This window comes from Erinaceus europaeus, chromosome 7 (genome assembly GCF_950295315.1).
Source record: "Erinaceus europaeus chromosome 7, mEriEur2.1, whole genome shotgun sequence".
Classification (NCBI taxonomy): Eukaryota; Metazoa; Chordata; class Mammalia; order Eulipotyphla; family Erinaceidae; genus Erinaceus; species Erinaceus europaeus.
This window is the reverse complement of record NC_080168.1, coordinates 9,407,410-9,421,256: the sequence shown is the minus strand read 5'-3', so window position 1 is coordinate 9,421,256 and position 13,847 is coordinate 9,407,410. Positions and strand designations below refer to the sequence as shown.

The 13,847-nt window shown below is 43.1% G+C and overlaps 1 protein-coding gene across 3 annotated transcripts in view; it reads left to right on the top strand.

Moving 5' to 3' along the window:
- The window catches only part of COL4A4 (collagen type IV alpha 4 chain), a 153,475-nt gene that overhangs the window by 81,556 nt on the left and 58,072 nt on the right, over positions 1-13,847 (top strand). For all 3 annotated transcript variants that reach the window (XM_060193697.1, XM_060193696.1, XM_060193695.1), the window contains exons 27-34: positions 439-546; positions 1,727-1,945; positions 3,438-3,599; positions 6,087-6,257; positions 6,841-6,984; positions 9,737-9,844; positions 11,070-11,251; positions 12,521-12,584. In XM_060193697.1, the coding sequence (XP_060049680.1) occupies positions 439-546; positions 1,727-1,945; positions 3,438-3,599; positions 6,087-6,257; positions 6,841-6,984; positions 9,737-9,844; positions 11,070-11,251; positions 12,521-12,584 (1,158 nt within the window). The remainder of the gene's footprint in view (positions 1-438; positions 547-1,726; positions 1,946-3,437; positions 3,600-6,086; positions 6,258-6,840; positions 6,985-9,736; positions 9,845-11,069; positions 11,252-12,520; positions 12,585-13,847) is intronic.

The following is a 13,847-nucleotide window of genomic DNA, read 5'->3' as shown; positions in this document are numbered from 1 at the left end:
CCCTCCTCTCTCCATTTCTCTCTGTCCTATCCAACAACAACAGCAGCAACAATAAAAACAACAAGAACAAGGGCAACACAATGGGAAAAAATAGCCTCCAGAAGCAATAGACTCATAGCGCAATAGATTCATTCTGAGCCCCAGCAATGACTCTGAGGGGGGGAAAAAAAAAGTATCAATTTTTTGAGTCACTTTATTTCACTGTCATTTGATTTGTGGTTTTTTTTCTTTAATTTTATTTATAAAAACTTCACACAATTCCCATCACCAGAACTCAGTATCCCATCCCCTCCCCTGATAGCTTTCCTATTCTTTAACCCTCTGGGAGTATGGACCCCAGGTCATTGTGGGATGCAGAAGGTGGAAGGTCTGGCTTCTGTAATTGCTTCCCTGCTGATTTGTGTTTTATTGCATCTCTGTCTTGTTGTCACCGTTTAGGTTTGAAAGGATTTCCTGGCCCTCCTGGCACTCCTGGTCCAAGGTGTTTTGATGGACAGAAAGGTCAGCAGGGCAAACGAGAACTCTCAGGAATCCCTGGTCCTCCTGGTAAATAAGTACTTTTCCTGCTCTAGGAATGTTTGCCTCTCTCTCTCACTCTCTTTTGCCTCCAGAGCTATCGCTAACACTGAATGATCTTAGTAATAAAATAATCCTTACAAATGCACTGATTTTCTTAACATAGTAAGTTCTTAGCAGTGTTTTGATAGAAGTATAATAACTGGATACATTTTCTAAATTCCTTCCACCTGAAGCACAAGCTATAGGATGTTATTCATCTAGTATGATGTATAAACTGTTCAATATAGTCAAACTATTTACCAGAGAATGAAAGCAACCAGGGAAACACTGGTTTATAGAAAATGGCCAAGTTATGGGGAGGGGGAAAGATAGGGGATTGAGAGTGTTCTGGGGGTCCAGTGCAGGATGGAGGAGGAAGACTGAAGATGATGGTGTGGGTGGTGTGTAGACACCTCTCACCTAGGACGGGGAATTGTACCCAGATGTCAACAACCATCCTGTAGGCCATTATTTCACCAACAAAATGACTTACTTAAAAAACATGTTGTTTATCTCAAAACAATTTATAACTTATTTCCCTAAAAACAGTGAGAAAAGAACATTACCCATTAAGCTATTCTTCACAAATACCCCTGTCTTATAATAAGTTGTGTTTTTAATTTAAATTGTTTAATTTTTAAAATATTTATTTATTCCCTTTTGTTGCTCTTGTTGTTTTACTGTTGTAGTTATTATTTTTGTTGTTATTGATGTCGTCGTTGTTGGATAGGACAGAGAGAAATGGAGAGAGGAGGAGTAGAGAGGGGGAGAGAAAGACAGACACCTGCAGACCTGCTTCACCGCTTGTGAAGTGACTCCCCTGCAGGTGGGGAGCCGGGGGCTCAAACCAGGATCCTTAACACCGGTCCTTGCGCTTCACGCAACCACCCAACTCCCAAAGTGTCTAATTTTTGTTGAAAGGTTACAGATTTACAGTACAGTTGTTGGCACATGGGTACTATTTCTCCTCACACTGAGATTTGTGTCTGCACAGCACTAACTCCCAAAGGAGGTTCATCCTTGAGCACCTGGACTTGAAATTTCCCTCCCCTCAACCCTCTTTCTGCCTTCCTTTACTGTGTTTTTAATGAAATTAGTAGCCTTACATGTATGTCAGTTCTATATGAGTTCATTTAACAATGAAACTTTTGTCATTGCTGTTCAATAGGATTTCAAGGTGAGCCGGGAGATCCAGGTTTAGGAGGTGAAAGGGGGTCTTCTCCTAGGGGACCCCCAGGCCCTCCTGGCTTACCTGGAGCACATGGTCGGAAAGGAATACCTGGGGACCCCGTATATGGTCACCCAGGGCCCCCTGGAAAGAGGGGTCTCTCTGGAGAGCCGGGACCGAAAGGACTCAGAGGAGGGCCAGGATGCCCGGGTTCTGCAGGTAAGAAGGCAATGCAGTCCCTGTGTCTAAACTTGATTCTGGGTCAGGACCCTGCAGAATGCTCCGACTATCCTGAGCCGGGAAGCTAGAATGGGAAGTTTTCACTCAAGGATTTTTCCCTCATCGCTGAGTTCTGATTTCCTTTCATTAAAAACTTTGATTTCACTGTTGCCCTTGTTCTTTCTTGGTGCTTGTCCCAGGTGAGGCAGCTCCCTATGACTCAGTTCACTCCCTGTGATTTGGTAGCTGCTGGGTGTCTATCTGTTTTGGATCTGGGATAGTCTGTGGCAGCTTGAACCCTTCCTTGGGTCAGAGTGACCAAGAGTGGTCTAGATCCCAGGCTTGATCTTACAAACACTGTCCTGGTTCTCTTCTAGCAGGTGATCAACCAGGATTCACAGGCCTTCCCTGATAGTGTAGTTGTAGAAGTCAGATAAGGGGCAGAGAAGAAGTTGCACTCTGTGTCTTCAGGGAATTGGACTGGTAATTTGCAAGTCAAAATATTCCTAAATGAGAACTTAATTAATCGGAGAGCAACAACACAATGCATTGTATGAGCTAATGAAAATAATTGTGACCCTGTTGCCCTACTCGATCACTTGTAAAAATGTGTTTAAACTGAATGTTTAACAGAAAGTGTGAGAAAAAATATCCTTGTGCTATTACACACACTAAAAGAACAATTAGGAACAACAAAGAGAATAAAGTAATTCTCTTTCCAAAGGATAGTATTCAGTGGTTAGCGATTCAAAATATATCTGTAAAGATGACAACAGAATGGGAAACTCGAGATTCTTATGCCATGTGAAATAATCCAACTTAAACGTACTCTGTGGTTACTGTTTTAAAGAGGGCAACATGAGTCAAAACTCCAATAAAAATATGGAAAACTAAGATGGATATTTTCGTTTGGGGGTGTGAAATTTGGGAGGGCTTCTTTTTCTTTCTGCAGATTATGACACTGTTCTTTCAATAATTCAGAATTTGAAGTAGAACCTAGGTGGTAGGTGTGGTGAGTTGTCTACACACATATGGGTATGAGACTCTATTCCTAATATCTTATAGTACTGAAAACCAGGGTAAAACCAATCAGAAATTTTGAGAATTCAAGTGAGGAAATATCTTGCTAAATGCAAATTCACATGCATGCATAAGTAAGTATTGTGATCTAGTGGAAAGCCTACTGCCAAGCTCGAGGTTAATTAAACCAGGAAGAAACATATTTCCTTAATTTGCATAAGCAGCTTCTATATCCAGGACCTTATCAGATAACTCAGCAATGCAAGCTTGGGTTTTCCCTTCTTTGGAAGCTTAGCACTATCTCTGATAAGCAAGCCCTTTCAGAGACTATCTCATTTAAGCAGAGAGCCAACACCAAAGTGTCAGGACTCCTGGTATTGATGGATACTGCTCTGCCTGGGCTCTATGTACTGACAGAAGCGAGCTGAACAGTTTGATGCCCTGATATCTCGGGTGCGCTGTATCCTTGCAGGACCAGCTGGCAACCCTGGACCTCCAGGTCTCAAAGGTCCTAAAGGCAGAGAGGGGAGTGCTGGGTTTCCAGGCCCCCCTGGTGAACCTGGATGCTACTGTGAAAAGGGACTTCCGGGAAGACCGGGCTCCCCAGGACTGCCGGGGGCTCCAGGCAGCCCAGGTAAGTGTCAGCAAGTGTCAAAGGGGCAGCCCTACGTACAAATGGACAGGCTCACCTGTGGCTTTTCTATAAATGGCAGCAACAACAACACTCCAGGTGCTTTTACTTTTGAGGGGTGCAGCGAGTAGTGTGGGCTTCCTGTTGGCTTATGTCACTCCAAGTGTCAGTTGAGAACCATAGGAGTGACACAAGAGGGGCTAGTGGGATGCCACTTACACTGTGGGTTTCAGTCACTGAGAGGGTCACTGACCGCAGCAGAGAAGTCATAAAAATCAGCTCAGTTAAAGAGCAATCAGGACCTTTCATTCCAGCAAGATGCTACCGGAGCTCCAAGTGATCCAGGAGAGTGTCTCTCCACACAGAGCACTGGGGCGGAGAGAGGGAGAGCTTTCTAGTCTGACCCCCACTTTTACCATTCAGCTTGTCCTTCTGTGTTGAGATCTGATTGCATTTATTCAACTGCAGGAGTGTAGCCTCTGCCCAGATCCAAATGAGATTGGGTCAACCCCTGCCTCTATAGCTTGTTTTATAAAAATTGGATAGAGACAGAAATTGAGAAGGAAGGGGGAAGTTAGGTAGAGACAAAGAGAAACACCTGGGAGACAAAGCATGTGGTTAAGCACACACATTACAGTGCACAAGGATCTGGGTTCAAGCCCCTGATCCCCACTTTCAAGGGGAAAGTTTCAGGAGTGGTGAAGGTGCACTGTCCGTCTCTCTGTCTCTCTTTCTCTCTCTCTCTCTCCTCCATTTCTATCTACTCCTTCCTCTCTTATTTTCTCTTTGTTTCTATCCAATAATAAATAAATAAAAAGATTTAAAAAATAGCAACACCTGCAGCACTGTTTCACCATTCTTGAAGCTCCCTCTCCCTGCAGGTGGGGTCTAGGGACTTCAGCTCGAGTTCTTACACATTGTGGCATGTACACTCAACCCAGTTATACCACCAATCAGCCCATGCCCAGGAGAACTTTTTATTTGTCTGTCTGATTACATTTAAAAAAAATATTTATTTATTTCCTTTTGTTGCCCTTGTTGTTTTATTGTTGTAGTCATTGTTATTATTGATGTTGTCATTGTTGTTGGATAAGACAGAGAGAAATGGAGAGAGGAGGGAGAAGACAGAGAGGGGGAGAGAAAGATAGACACCTGCAGACCTGCTTCACTGCCTGTGAAGCGACTCCCCTGCAGGTGGGGAGCCCGGGCTCGAACCAGGATCCTTACATCCATCCTTGTGCTTTGAGCCACATGCACTTAACCCGCTGTGCTACCGCCCGACTCCCTGATTACATTTTTTAGAGTGAAAGAGAGCGTAACACCAAAGTTTCCTTCCCTGCAGTGGTGGCCTGACTCAAGCCTGGGTCATGTACATGACAAAGCAGCTCACTCTCCAAGTGAACTATTTTGTGTCTCTATAGCTTTTAATCATTCTTGATAAGGTGGCTCTGATTTCTATAAATCTCTTATCCTGATGAACAATGAGGTCAGAATTTACTGGGTTGTAGCTTCAGCAAGTGCCTGGGAAGTTTTCTTTGAAGAAGTTTTCTAGTCCCTGGCCTCCAAGAATAAACACCAATAACATTTTTGGTCATCGCCCCTGTCATTTGCCACTAAAAATCCAAACTATAGGGACGAGGTGGTGGCACACCTGGTTTGAGTGCACCCATTACAATGCTCAAGGGCCCAGGTTCAAGGCCCTGGTCCCCACCTTCAGGGGTAAAGCTTCACAAGTGGTGAAGCAGGGCTGCAGGTGTCTCTCTGTCTCTCTCCCTCTCAATTTCTCCCTCCCCTCTCAATTTCTCGCGGTCTCTACCCCATACTAAATGAAACTTTAAAAAATAAAAAGAAAAAAATACAAACTATAATAGTCATACATTTCAGCTGGGAAATATATATTCAAGTAGCCTGCCTTCCTTTTGTATAGAAGCTAGAAAACTATATATATATATATATATATTTAATTTTATTATTTATTTATTTATTTATTTATTTATTTATATTTTTGCCTCCAGAGTTATTGCTGGGGCTTGGTACCATCACTATGAATCCACTATTCCTGGTGGCCATTTTTCCATTGTTGTTGCTGCTGTTATTATTTGTTGTTGTTGTTGTTGTTGGATAGGACAGAGAGAAATTGAAAGGGGAGGGCAAGATAGGGAGAGAGAAGACACCCCCAGACCTGCTCCACTACTTGTGAAGCGACCGCCCCCATGCTCTGCAGGTGGGGAGCCAGAGGCTCAAACCAGTATCCTTGCGTAGCTCCTTGCTTTTCACATTATGTGCGCTTAACCCAGTGTGCTATTGCCTGGCTCTCCAGAAAACTGTATTCTTAACTGTGATGGGTTGCTACTGTTATTTTAGGTGATCCATATTGCTTTTCTATTGTTGAAGCTATCAGAGGGGTGCCCTCTAAGCTACCATGAATAAGATTTTGTAGATAAAGCCAGTTTCTATTCCTCACACCTTGTTGTCACTGGTCTGTTTCAGGTACCCCAGGTTGGAAAGGAGATCAGGGGGATAGGGGCCCCCCTGGACCAACTGGGATGAAGGGTCTTCCTGGTGTCCAGGGACAACCAGGGGCAGATGGGCCCCAAGGGCCCTCTGGAATTCCAGGCTCCTTTGGAAATGATGGACTACCTGGTCTTCCAGGCGCAAAAGGTAGGTTGTGCTTTTTACCCCCCATTTCCCCACAATTTTATGAACTTGAACTTCATGGCAAGGACAGCTTATTGGGTGGGCCTCCACTGTAGCTTATGTTCTTAGAGTAGCCGGACTTTGATTTTCTCTTGGTGACTTCAGCCTGCTTCTTGCTTTCTCTGATGTTATTTCCAGTAGCCTGATATCTAGGTATAGAGTTGAGGGAATGAAGGTGGGGTGTTAGGCTCATAGAATCCATAAATCCTTTTGCTGGAAGGTCTGGGGTGGGAGCAGTAGGATGCCAATGTCAGGGATGAGGCAACTTCCACCCTGGATGGACCCTGGTCTTACCTCCCACATGCCCCGTTCTCTCTGCAAGTACAACATGGTCAGGAGGGTCCACACTCAGATCTAGGGGGAGGGTGGGTTTTGAGGATGGGGGGCAGAGAATGATTGTCACATGCAGGGAGGTTGAGGGTGACTCACTTTTAGTGCCAACAGAGCTGGGCTTGTGAGTTTCACTGGGAAGGTGGGGAACAGACATGTGGGGGGCCTCACCACCCTGGAATAACGTGTCCTGAGAATTCACACCAACTCTCCTCAGGCCCCCGAGGGTTGCCTGGCTTCCCAGGTTTCCCAGGAGAGAGAGGGAAACCTGGTTCCAGAGGATATCCTGGCAGGAAAGGAGAAGCTGGAGAGAAGGGTTGTCCTGGCTTCCTGGGAGACCCTGGAGACACAGGTGACAAAGGTGAGCTGGCGGGTGGGGTAGGACCTGACTGGGGTTTGAGCAGATTAGAAGAGGACTGTGATCTAAGGAAACAGAACTCAGTGTCTTTGTCCCTGTGTTCTGAGGTGTTACAGAATTTTAAACAAGATTTGCCTTCCTTACCTCCCAATCATACTAAGAAATAATTGATATAGTAGAATGATATCATTCCATATCATTATCATAATTATAATTAATATTTTATTATTATAGAAAATACCATAGTCTCTATTTTTATAATATGCTATGTTCTATTTTCTATACTTACATATAGTATATTTATCATATATCATATTAACAATGTAATCTACTTATTATATTATTTAATTAAAATGTGATTTATAGTGAGAATATGACAGTTTTGAAGACTTGGTAAATAGAGTATATATCATGTTATTTTATACATTTTATATGATTACAATATACATGATATAATTATTTGTGAATAAAAAAATTAACAACTGCTTTGATTTATATAAATGGGTTTCAGAGAGCCTTCTCAACTCTTGAAAAGGGGCATGCCCAGGACACCATCCCAAAATGTCTTTCAAAATTTTTTTTTTATGAGGAAAAAAAATTAAACTTTTTTTTTGTCAGGATACAGATTTAAAAGTTTTAATTTTACTGGCTGGGTGTTCTCTCTTGCACCTACTCAGTTCAGCTTGTGCAGCATAAAAGCAGTTAGAGATAAGTAAAGTTATGTCTGTGGATGCAGAAATTTAACTTCCTTTCATTTCCACATGTCATAGTGTTAGTCATGAGGACCAGCAGGTGTCTCCCTCCCTCCCTTTCACTCCAGCTAACAGAAAAATAAAGTGGCCCCTGAGAGCCGTGAAATGGTGCAGATTCTGAACCCAAGAAATAGCCGTGGTCAGAAAAATATAAATAAGTCCATAATCTATTGGTCCTATTTTGAGGTCCTCCTCAAGATTTTTTTAAAAAAGTATAAAAGCCACTTGGTGTTCACAGATCTTATTAGAACTGTAGTTTGCCCACCTTGAACCACAGATCCTTTAAAAAAAAAAAAAAGAAGAAACAAAGAAAGTTTTTTATTCCTATATGAAATAAAAGTTTCAAGGCCTTTGGTTTAAGTTGGATGTGCTCATTCCTTTAAGCTTGCTTTCCTCTCTGCTCCTGAGGCGGCGTTGAGTGGGGGAACATTCTATTTCCCTGAAGAGCATGAAAGCTTGAAAACTTTCAAAAGCAAGAATTTTCCCCTTAAAGCCCTTTCACTAAATAGCTTTGTATTCCATTCAGATGGCTTTTACTTCTCAGTTGATTGATTCTGCTATTATTTTGTCTGTTTGTTTTGCTTGTGTGCAAGTTACTTATGAAGAATCAGGGAATCAAAGAACTACACCACTAGCTGAGATAAATGGTTTGCTGTGCTATTGTGTTGTTATTTAATTATCCCACTTAAGTAATAAAATTGGGTAATAATACCAGTGTCCCCATGAATTGACTCTAAAAAATAATAAATAGTAAAAAAAAAAAAACACGCCCTATTGGGCAGTATTTGTGTCGGTATTCCTGCCCTGGCACAAACATTCCCATTGTAACCAAATCAAAGCTGCCACCAGTTTTAACAACTGATTCACAGGATTCTGCAATTGTTCATGGTCGACTCCCAGCAAGCTGGTAGGACCCCAGTCTAGTACATTCCTAAAGCTGGACAGTGTTTGTGAATGTCAGACAGAAAGACTGTGTGCCCTCCATACCTTTCGAAATTCTTTAAGGAGAGAACTAATTAATGCTAAGTGCTTGTTGCTTTCACACAAGGGCTGTCTAGGAAGAGGGAGATAAGGAGCTAAGAAGCATGAACAACTGGATAATTCACCCTAGAACAGAAATGGTTTTAGACAGAAATATTTTATGGGGGGTCGGGCGGTGGCGCAGCGGGTTAGGCGCACGTGGCGTAAAGCGCAAGGACCGGCATAAGGACCCAGGTTCGAGCCCTCGGCTCCTCACCCGCAGGGGAGTCACTTCACAAGCGGTGAAGCAGGTCTGCAGATGTCTGTCTTTCTCTTCCCCTTTCTGTCTTCCCCTCCTCTCTCCATTTCTCTCTGTCCTAGCCAACAACAATGACAACAAGAATAACTACAACAATAACAAACAACAAGGGCAACAAAAGGGAATAAATAAATAGTATTATAAAAAAAATATCTTGGGGAGTCGGGCTGTAGCGCAGCCTGCTAAGCGCAGGTGGCGCAAAGCACAAGGACCGGCATAAGGATCCCGGTTCGAACCCCGGCTCCCCACCTGCAGGGGAGTCGCTTCACAGGCGGTGAAGCAGGTCTGCAGGTGTCTGTCTTTCTCTCCTCCTCTCTGTCTTCCCCTCCTCTCTCCATTTCTCTCTGTCCTATCCAACAACGACAACAACAATAATAACTACAACAATAAAACAACAAGGGCAACAAAAGGGAATAAATAAAATAAATATTAAAAAAAAAGAAAAAAAAGAAATATCTTATCCCAGTCTTTTCCACGTAAGGCTCTAAGATCAGTTCGGTTAATTTAGCAAACATGTAGCATTAGATTCCAACCCCATTACTAGACAGGTTGGGAGAGGACAAGAAAAAAATCACAGCTCTCTCAATCAGTGATGTTAGTGCTGTTTCTAACACATAAATCCAGCTCAGTAGATCTAACAGGGATATGGAAGCTGGGCATGAGGTATCATAACAGGAGTTACATGTATGGTGCTGTTTTGTTTTTGCATAATTAATATCACAAGGAGCTCAAGGACTCCGTGGAGAGGAAGGAGAAATGGCTATTATTTCCAGAAAGGGGAAGCCTGGAGAACCTGGCCCCTCAGGAGATGATGGATTCCCAGGAGCAGAAGGTAACCCCTTATGACTCTTAATAATTAAAAAATTTTTTAATTTACGTATTGGATAGATATGGAGATAAATTGAGAAGGGAAGGGAGATAGGGAGAGAAAGAGACACAGAGAGACCTGCAGCCTCTACTTGACCACACATGAAGCTTTCCCCTGCAGATAGGGACCAGGGACTTGAACCTGGGTCAAGGTCACCACCTGGCCCCCATAAACTGATATCTTTACAGGTCATTTAAACAGACAAGCATATGAAGCCACTTTCCCCATAAGACTGAGATTTTCACAAAGGTTATTTTTTTAGATCTAAATCTCTATAGGTCAACCCCTTGACACTGTTTCCCTTGCCTTTCCACACTAGGACCTAGCTGAAGTTCATACTTATTTATAGGTTTAATGTTCCCAAATTCAGATCAATCCTGAACGATCCACTCACTCACACATCACCTAACAATGGAAACATATTGAGAATATCATCATGAAGTGATTTTTTTGTCATTGTGTGAGCATCCAAGAGTGTAATCACCCACATCTGGTTGGCTGCAGCCTGCCTCACCTGGGCTCTGTGGTACAGCCTGTTGGAGCCACCAACTTACATGTGATCTATGTTTAGTCAGTGAGGCATTAAGAGATAATCCTGGCTCGTTTTACAATACTTTGGTTTGGGTGGCAGGTATTAAAATGAATAACAGGGACTACCCACGTCTCTTCTGCTAATGCTTCTCCGAGATCAGGTGTGCATGGCAATCTCCTGTGGCTCTTACAGATCCTGAGCCAGCAGGGGTGGGGCTTCCTTACCCTCCTCTTCGGTCTCACAAGCCACCCGATGGCCTTGGCAATGACCCTCCTCAGTAAGAGCACCAGGCAAGGACTCAGTCATAACTGTGCTCTCTTTCCCAAGTTGAGGAGTAACCTATGTGAAACCCAGTTCTTAGCTTGGCTGATTCTCCTTTCTCTGTCCATAATGAATTATTGGGGGAGGGGGCAAATAGAATGTTTAGTTGAGTTCTTCCTCATCTGTAAAATGGGTACATCCATGCAAATGCTGCTTCCCCATAGAGACCTCTGCATCTATGAACTGGCTGCTTTATACCATAAGGTCACAGAAGCCAGAGACTGCCACCCATTCCTTTAGCATCACCTCCTAAGAGTAGGATGAAGCATTTTCAACCCCACTATGACTCAGTCCATTATTCCCAAGGAGGGTTTATCATACTTTCAACCCCATCAGGTGATAAAGGGGACCCCGGGATACCAGGGAGAAGAGGAGAGCCAGGAAGATCCGGACCCCCTGGAATTCATAAAGGGGAACCCGGCAGAAAGGGGCAGCCGGGTCTTTCTGGACCCCCAGGCCCTCCAGGCCCACCTGGGCTGAGAGGGATCATTGGGTTCCCAGGATTCCCAGGTGACCAGGTAAGCAACTGCTGTTGCAGGGGGTGGGGGGAGTAATGAACCCTCTGTGCTATCAGAATCTCCATAATGAGTTAGAGTTTGTCAGTGGACAGCATGTTCCTCTCACGAACATTTACTATGTAAGAGGTAAGCTCAGGGAATAATGGAAGCTTCCAGGAGGTCATGATGTCACTGTCCGTTCTGGCCATTGCTAACACTTAGATCTGGCATACATGAGTAGGTCACTTACCCCGTAGACTCCAAGTACTAACCTCAGCCTAGTCTATTTCCTTTCAATTTTAAGGATTTACTTGTCTGTCTATTCACGTTTTTAATAAAAGCGTGAGAGCCAGAGCATCACTGGTATATGCCATGCCGGTGATCAAACTCAGGACCCCGTGCTTGAAATTCATATGCACTACTGATTGGACCACCTCCCAGCCCACAGCATCTTCACAACCTAGTTTGAACGACATCTGCTTTGCCAAAATACAACAGCATCTGAAAAAGCCCTCCAGTTCCGGTTTTTATGCCTTCTAACTTGATTGTGGGCATCATACATTTTGTTGTATGTATGTTGGATCATCATAATCATGAGTTAAGTATCTTTTGAGATATTTGGAACTGCAGTCCATTCAGTGGCAGACTTGGTAATTTCTGAGCAATCTAATCAGCTACCCATATTTGGGGGGGGTAGATATTTTTTTTAAAAGTCTTTGGTACAAAATGATGTTTTGTTTGGTATCAACTTGTTCAAAAGTTCAAATTCAAGGTCTGATTCAAATTCAGGAAGAGATTTCTGCTTTGCAGTCAAGTGCAGAGAAGTAAATGTAACCTGTTGATGCTGGTATCGTTGGTTCTAGAGGAGTTGTTTTGGCTGAATTTTAAAAACAGGAAATACAGGACCAGGTGGTAGTGCACCTGGTTAAGTGCACATATTACCATTTGCAAGGACCTAGGTTCAAGCCCCTGGTCCCCCCACCTGCAGGGGGAAAACTTCATAAGTGGTGGAGCAGTGCTTCAGATGTCTCTGTGTGTGTTTCTAGCCCCTGTTTCTCTTGCTCTCTCAATTTCTCCCTGTCCTATCAAATGAAGTTCTAAAAAATCTTAAAAAAAAACAAACCAGGAAATATGTATTAATATAAGATTGCTTTTCTAATTCTACTTGTCAATTCAAAATATAAAAAAACCAAATCAGTGGTGGGAAAGTATAATTGGGTCATGCTGTATTTGTGTTCTCTGTATCTGACACCCTTTTGAGATCTGACTTAAGTCTCATTACACCCTCAGGGTAAGCCGGGTTCTTCAGGCCCCCCTGGACTTCCAGGAGTCAATGGAACAAGGGGACCAAAAGGTATGCTTTAGAAGCCCAGGGCCATAAGTCAGATTCATACCTTGAAAGTGGAAACATAAAGTAAGCTTGGACTGGTTTAGTGTATTACACCAAAGCAAAGGGCTGTGGGAAAGGAAGGCAGGGACAGGGGTGGGGGGAGGGGCGGCTTGCAGGTCCTGGTGCATGATGATGGGCCATAATTTGGGTGTGAGAGTGTTTGCAGACATCTGTCTTGGTGATTATATATAATCTCACCCCCTCATTTTTTCTCTTATTAAATTTAAATAAATATATTCTTAATTTTTTTATTATCTTTATTTATTGGCTAGAGACTGTCGGAGATCAAGAGGGAAGGGGGTGATAGAGAATTTCTTTCTCGAGACAGAGACACCTGCAGCCCTGCTTCACCACTCGTAAAGCTTTCCCTCTGCAGGTGGGGCCTGGGGCCTTGAACCTGGGTCCTTGAGCATCATAACGTGTGTGCACTCAACCAAATGCACCACCACCTGGTCCCTAAATAAATATATTTATTAAAACATTTAAAAGAGTGGAGTCAGGAGATAGCGTAGCGGGTTAAGCGCAGGTGGCACAAAGCACAAGGACTGGCATAAGGATCCGGGTTCAAGCCCCTAACTCCCCACCTGCAGGGGAGTCGCTTCGCAAGTGGTGAAGCAGGTCTGTAGGTGTTTATCTTTCTCTCCTCCTCTCTGTCTCCCCCTCTTCTCTCCATTTCTCTCTCTCCTATCCAACAACAACAACAATAATAACTACAACAATAATATAAGGGCAATAAAAGGGAATAAATAAATAAATAAATAAATATAAAAAATAATTTAAAAGAAAGCTAATTTCAGTTATATCGGCTATAGTTGAGTACTAAGTCATTTTTTTTCACTAAAAGTCTAAATTTGAAACTACTTCAAGGAATTTTTAAAAATTGAAATCTGGGGTGAGAAGGTAGGTCACCCTGCAGAACACACATTTGACTAGGTCTGAGGACCTGGGTTCAAACCCTGGCTACCACATGAGCACATGTGCATGGGGAAACTCTCCAACCAGTGGACTAGTCCTGGTGCATCTCTCCTGCTCTTACCGCTCCCTCTGTTTGGAAGGAAAAAAAAAAAAAAGGAGAGAAACAAAGGGTCCACTCGCAGCACATGAGTTGTTCAGGCACAAAAACATCCAAAGTTTTAGGGACTGTGTAGGTATGCTTAGATCACATCTTTCATCTATATTGTAGTTGTTATTATATAAGGAAAAGCCATTTTCTTCAAATATTCATCT